This window comes from Haliaeetus leucocephalus, unplaced genomic scaffold, assembly GCF_000737465.1.
Source record: "Haliaeetus leucocephalus isolate CR32 unplaced genomic scaffold, Haliaeetus_leucocephalus-4.0 Scaffold120, whole genome shotgun sequence".
NCBI classification, from domain to species: domain Eukaryota; kingdom Metazoa; phylum Chordata; class Aves; order Accipitriformes; family Accipitridae; genus Haliaeetus; species Haliaeetus leucocephalus.
Genome location: NW_010972556.1, coordinates 1,848,641 through 1,855,946, shown reverse-complemented (window position 1 = coordinate 1,855,946; position 7,306 = coordinate 1,848,641). Strand labels below are relative to the sequence as shown.

General features: G+C 36.8%; 1 protein-coding gene across 8 annotated transcripts in view; it reads right to left on the bottom strand.

Annotated features, from left to right (window-relative positions):
• The window catches only part of PRKAA1 (protein kinase, AMP-activated, alpha 1 catalytic subunit), a 91,028-nt gene that overhangs the window by 20,987 nt on the left and 62,735 nt on the right, over nucleotides 1-7,306 (bottom strand). For all 8 annotated transcript variants that reach the window (XM_010585798.1, XM_010585799.1, XM_010585800.1 and 5 more), the window contains one exon: nucleotides 991-1,072. In XM_010585798.1, the coding sequence (XP_010584100.1) occupies nucleotides 991-1,072 (82 nt within the window). The remainder of the gene's footprint in view (nucleotides 1-990; nucleotides 1,073-7,306) is intronic.

The following is a 7,306-nucleotide window of genomic DNA, read 5'->3' as shown; positions in this document are numbered from 1 at the left end:
GGGGGGGGGGGGGTTTGGTTTTTTTACACAAGAAAAGAATTTCAACAAAGAGTTAAAAATTAAACAATATAGCAAGCTTCCTAAAAGTTACATAACACATTCACTAAGTACCATGGTTTTACTTTTTTTTTCTTTTGTCGTAACTTTAAACAATGTATTTCTCAGCCATATTTTGAGTAGTTATCTTCCTAAAAATAATTTTCCCCATTCTAATCTGTCCAGCTGGTTGAAAGAAGCCATACATTTCTTCTCATCCTCAGTCCAAATTAAAATCATTTTTGCAGAAGAGCATTTCTATTTAATAAAAAAAAAAAAAAAAAGTTTTTTTTTACCTTTGCATACAGATGGAGACAAAAGTTTCCCAGTCCAAAGAAAATAATGGATCCTGCCATCTAAGCTATGCAAAGACACACTGAAATTACAAGCTTAATCTCATAACTTTAGTGAGGGATTGATGGCTGCAAGCTTTTTCCTCAAAACATCTTTAAAATAAAGGCTCAGATGAATTGACATCATACGTATACTCTGTTTAATGCTCTTTCCCAAGACTAATTTATCTATGTAATACTTAATACGAAAACAGACTGGAGCATATCTTTTGCATACAGTATCCTTGTTTAATGTTGATGGTATTAAGCCAACACTTTAGAAAGAGCAGGCAGATTTTTAATGGTCAAATTTGCAAATCTATCACAGTAAGGCTCTCCTTGCTCCTCCCAATATAATTTTTAAGTATTTCACAGTTGTTTTTTCCACATTGTAACATCTTAATTCTTGTCCTAACAAATACGTTTATTGTGACTGGCTGGGATAACAGCATTATTTTAGTTCCTGTTAAAAGATGTGCAGTTGCATTGGGAAAAATGAAAAACCTAAATTGTGCTGTAGTTTACGTGCACAACAACTACACAATGTTGCATAGTATCTGTTCACAAGCACAGTGTTTTCTTTTTTAATTTCTGAACTGATAAAAGAATTGTCATGCTTTACCTGTGATTTCATCTCATAAAGCGTAGCATCCTCTGGAGTTAATTGAAGTGCTTTATCCCACTTTTGAATAGCCTCTCGGTACCTGTAGTTAAAACAATATTACAGTCTCACTATATTTAAAGATATTAGATATTTCTATTTATATCCTGACATTGTCCTAAATAAAGTGCCATGATTTTTTCTAACCACTTCCCTGTAAGACATGTTGAACTGTTTTCAGAAACTGACTATTTGTTCTTCTGACCAAATGGATGTTAAGTACTACTGTACAACCGGCCTCAAGAGAATTTACAAGTCAACAGAGGAAACCTATGGCAAAGCAATGACTTGAAATCTTGAACTAAGTCCAATTCCCCTCATTGTCAAAATCATCCTTGGTGAGGCATAAAGAAATAGAATCTGAACCCAACATGCCTTGCTACAGTCATAATTTAAAATTTCTTTTCAGTCTAAAAAGGCTGAAACATTGGAGTTACTTACCCTCCTGCATTTCTGTACTGTAAGATACTAAAGACATCTGAATAACTTTGGTATATAAATATAAGAAGGAAGTTGAAAGTAAACAACTATACTGAAATCACTCAACTTTGGGAGGGTATACAGTAGCTTCATAATATGTTGCCCTTCCCTACCAAACAGAACAAAACAGAAGAATTGACCAAAACCAATACAAAGTAGGTCTTTGTCTTGAACAAAGAGGTAAAACTTGGAGAAATGCATACTAGGGTTTCCAGAGCAGTCACATGAAGACTTTAGAAAGTTCTGAACCAACTGGGAATAGAAGAATAGATTGGAAAAGCAATGCAACTGAAGTAAAACTCTCATTATGATTCAGGTATTATTAGTTTGTAAATGACACTGATAAGTATGATGTTTAATTTGAGTGCTAAGCAAAGGCTGTTTCAATAAATTTTCACATTTCCTCAAAGTTTAGCCACCAGCTGTGCATTTGTCATCTCAGTTCATTCCCAATGGGCAGGTGTTCACACTAAAGAAAACATCACCACATTTTCTACATACATCAGCAGAAGCCTTAAGCTGTCATTTAGTTAACAAGAACTACTTTTTGAGTAGAAGACTATAGTTTTGTTCAAGACCTAGCACAGACACAGCATAATAAAACCTACATGCATAAGAAAAGTAAGGCCTCAGCTCAGTTAGGTGGTGTCATGGCCATGCAGCAAGGCGCAAGGTTGTGTGTGTAGCAAAAAAATTTAGAAAAAAACAATTTTGGAAAACAGAGCAAATACAGTAATGACATCAATAACCAGAAAGGAACGAACAACACCGGCATTCTGCAAATAGAAAGATATAAGACAAAGTTGCATTTCAGGAATCTTCATTTTTACTTCTACAGAAGGGACATCATTGCTCAAACTGTCAATCTGAATGGGATAAAAACTCCTAGCAAGAACATGCTACCTCTGAAGGGAGCACCAAATATAAGCAAACATTGCCTGAAATCCTGTTGGGTTTTGCTGCCAATTTGTCAACAGTCTGCCAACAGAATATAGATGGGCAAGGGAAAAGAGGTTGTCCATTCACAGAAATGCTGTGCTAGGAGTGTTCTGTGTATGAATGCTCTCTGCCTGTGAGCCTCAGAAAGTGTGATCCAAGAGAAGTGATGACAGAATGCCGGATTCGCTTCCCGGGACTAAGAACACAATGGAAGAGGGATGGAGACGGAATATTTGTCTGCAGGTAGGTGCTGAACCGCCTGCTCAGAAAGACTGAATGATGACTACCAGTTTACAGTGTGGAGATATCCACACAGCTGTGAAATAATTGATCTTCTCAGTGCACATATTTCCTTAAAAAGAAAGTCTGATAAAACATGACTGTTCTATTCTTTTAAATGTTCAGGAAAAAAGATGTTTCCATTGTTGTTCCAGGAAAAACTAAGGACACAGTTCTTAAGAGAAACTGAGCCATGTTGCTCGCTCTAGTAATACAAATTCAGGAAAAAATTCCTTTCGATAGTACATTAATCAAAGAATCTTCTACCTCATTCTTTCAAAGGAAAAGATTATATACTGTACTAAATATCAAATGCCTTACTGAAGAAGTTGCCTGGGGATATAAGATACAGTTGTAAACTCAAGATTCCAGTAAATGTTTTATGAAAACCATAAACCTTGGCTGAAATAAGAAGTGAGCTAACACAGGGGTAGTATCATAAAATAAATAATTTAAAAATAGATCATTTTACTGTCTCAGAATCATTTTTGACCTGAATTGTACAACCCCTTTACCATTATAAGGAGGGAGAACTAGTTTTGAAACAGAAAACTTCAATATAAATATGACATTTGCTTTGGGTTTAACTGACACATTTAATGAGCATTCCATTTGCTCTTCCCATTTCTTTTCTTAGCAAGTAAATAAGCTCACATACAGTTGAGTGACTAGCAGGTAGCAAGCTTGTATGCATCAGCTGAGCTGCAAAAACTGCCATGTCAGAGCTGGCAAAAGTGAAGTAATGAATTTTAGCTTAATGCTGTTCCACTAAGGTCTACCTCAGCTTCTTCCCATATGCCTGATATGGAAAGAGAGCGCATGTGTTCAGAACACATGCTATGGCACAGCTGATGCACAGTAACATGCATTTGAATATTATGTCTCTTCAGAAAAATGGGTATGAAACCTAGCATTGCAAAAATTAAAATAACTTGTATCAAAAATAACGGCTCAGAAACAAGGATGAGACTCAAAAATAGCAGATCCATCCACTGGTGATGCTATAAACCTTCTTCAGAAACCTCTGATATTTATCAAAGGGCAGATTAATCCCAAGCACTAGCTGGCTGGGGGCCTACTGACTGGAAAGCAGCTTTGCAGATAAAAGACGTGGGGGTCCCAGAGGACAAGAAGTTCAGTAGGAGCCAGCAATGTGCCCTTGCGGCAAAGCAGCCCAACAGCATCCTGGACTGCCTTAGCATCAGCAGCAGACAGAGGTGATCTACCTCAGCTCTGGTGAAACGATGCCTGGAGTCCTGGGTCCAGTTCTGGGCTGCCCAGTATGGCAGAGACATGGACATACCAGAGAGTCAGCAATGGGCCACAAAGATGATTAAGGGCTTGGAGCATCTGTCATATAAGGAGAGGCTAAGAAAGATGGGACTATGCAGACTAGAGAAAGGAAGGCTCAAGGAGGACTCTTATCAACGTGTAAAAATACCCAACTTGCAAGGGCGGGGGCGGGACGGGACGACAGGTAAAGAAGATGAAATCAGACTCTTCTCAGACATGCCCAGTGACATGACAAGAAGCAACAGGCACAAATTGAAGCACAGAAAATTCTGTTTAAACGTATCTCCATCATTGGAGATACCCAAAACCCAATGGGATAACATCCTGAGCAACTTGCTGTAGTTGACTTTGCTTTGAGCAGGAGTTGGAGTAGAAAATCTTCTAGGGTTCCTTAGGATTTTATGATACTAAGACATCAACAACCTCAGTGATACATGATTTAAGATGAAATATGATTATCGCTTGGCTAAATGAAAATGAATTTTAAGCAAGATATAATCTTATAACAGACCCGTTAATTTTTACATGTCTGTGATTACTGTAAAAACTTATCTAATGTAGCAGTAAAGAAGATACAGAATATTAATAATGGGCATATTTTGATTTTATAGAGTATCAAATTAATATTACCAGCAAAAGTAAAAGCCTGATCTGTATATACATTGTAACTAAGCATCTAAACTCCACTAATATAAAGCATTTTTAAGAAAGAGTATCACATCTTGAAGTATTTAATTACTATTTGAGTATAGAAATACAGTACACTCTAATTTTATCTGCCCACAGTGACTTCAGTAAAATAGTACACCTCACTACAAAAAATTATACAGTTATAACCAGAATTTAATTATAATTTTCTCTTCAATGCCATAAAAAGGAATAAATTATTGAGAACTGGATACATCTGGGGTGGCTTCAGTGTAGAAGACTTGATGGATCTTGCCAACTTTTATTTAACGGCATACAAAATCCCACAGCTCCCCTAAGGTACTACAACTGCTCTCTTCAGATGTGCTACTGACCATCTGGGAGCTATACAGACTTGGCACACTTTACTACAGCTTGCTAAACGTCCGAAACAAACACCTCATGCTTACACTTCACTTTTTCAACACAACTTCTGGGAAAACAGGATCTCTTGAACTCTTAAACAAAATCCTTAAAACAAATTCATATTTCCATAAAAAATATTTAATTGGAGGCTTCTGGGTAGGAAAAAAGCAAACCTTGTTCAAGTTACACAGAGATCAGTTTCTGAATGATACATATGTGTATATATAAAGCTAAAAACCATCACTGCATATCACGCAGGATCTAGAGTCCTGTAGCTTTACTCCAACATGCTTGCCATGGTTGATGCTTCAGGAACAGAGGGAATGCTCAGAGTGACACTGAAAATATCTGAAGACATACTGAAGAGATGAGACAGTATCAAATTCAGACAAAAAGAGACAGGCCTGCAGGAGAGGCAGAGCACAGAGTACAGTGTCAAGAGAAGGGATGAGGCAACATAACTCCTGGGAATTCTTAGATACTTGGAAGGACACTCCTACAATCAATGTTACAGGAGGATGAGGAACTAACAGAGCTAAGGAAGAGGAAAACAACATTTTAAAAAGAATATAGCTAATTGTCAGATATTCATATCGTATCATAGAGGATGAAAATGAATGGTCTGTGGCCACCAGAAACACCAGGTAGTACAATTTTAATCTAGTGTAGGGACAAATTCAGACTTTGGTGGAAGCTAGAGAAAGAGAAAACTAATCAGTAATTATACAGAGTACATAAAAAGGAAAGAGAAATGAAAAGCCAAGCAGAAGCTAATTGCAGGAATACACTTCCCTTTATAAGCTGAGAGATGATGCAGGGCGGGACTGTGGGAGAAAAGATTCAAACAACAGGTAAAAGGAGGAAACTAAAAACAATAAAGGAGAATGAACATAACATGGCTTTTTTGTGTTTAACAACTTCAGAGTCCTCTAACCCAGCTAGGTTCTTAGAGTAAAATACTTCCTCTGCTGGGGATGGTGTGTGACTTGTATGGCACTTTACAGAAGCATCTAGAGAAGAACAGCATGCAGGAACCAGCAAAAGGAAACTGTTTGCTTAAGTGCGCACAGAAAATTCTTGTCCATAGTTAGTGCCATACAGCACATTTAACCTCATTGGTAACCTTCAAAAGATTAGTAGGTCTTTAAACACATGAAGTACAATAGCAAATGTTCTTCTGAAGTCTTAGCAACTCTACAATTATTTTTTTTTATTGCAGACAATTCTGAGTTCTGAAACTATTGATGAATAACCATTACTGCAGCTCAAAAGCATAGCTATTTTATGGTAAATAAAGTGTCATACGTTACTTCTGATTATGCAGGGAGAAAGTTAAAACTGACTGCTTTACTATCTACTAAAACTTCCAATAAAACATTTTAATTTAACAAGCTGATTTAGGTATGGCCACACTAATCACCACAGGTGAAGAGATGCATGACAATTCTTCAATGGCACCTGACCATATACATGCTCTTGGCCCACAGTAAAGGAGAGATAAACACAAACTTGCTGTAACCACCCTTCAAGTAGGTAAACTGTACTGAGCTGACCACAGGGTAAAACAGCATGAACATAGCTAATGCGCATCATTTCAAAGCGTAAGTATTCCTCATACTATTCTTGTACATATTAGATCCCTCAATATCAGGTGTTGACGTGTGGACACTAGTAGTGCACATAGTGAAAGTCTGATTTACACAGCTGAATATTTTCCTATGCAGCAAATACAAGGTTCTGTTACAAGTAATCAGTTGAATGTACCACAGAATTAAATAGCTATGCAGGTACTTTAAAGACACTTACCTCACTTAAGAACTTCCACAGGAGAACAGATGGCAAATACCATTTCATCACATGCCAAAAGCAATTACCACCTATCATCATGCTAAATTACAAGAACAAGTTTTTAACTTAAGTTCCACTCACCATTTTCCTAATCTTTATTTCAGCTGCACATGTAAAATCAGGATTCTAGTACTGTGTCTGAGAGGCATCCTCTCTCATGTGGGCACAATATTTAATTTATTCTTATACAATATGAAAAAGTAATCTCATTAAAAAATCACCCATTTCTACTTCATAATTATTTTATTGAGACCCAGGAATGGAATATATTCCAGTAAATAATTTTAACAATAAATGGCAAGAGTTAATGCAACAGTACTAGATAACAATGGGGAGTGAACAGTGCCTATATTTGAGAGTCTGCCATAAGATGTCTTTCACAAAT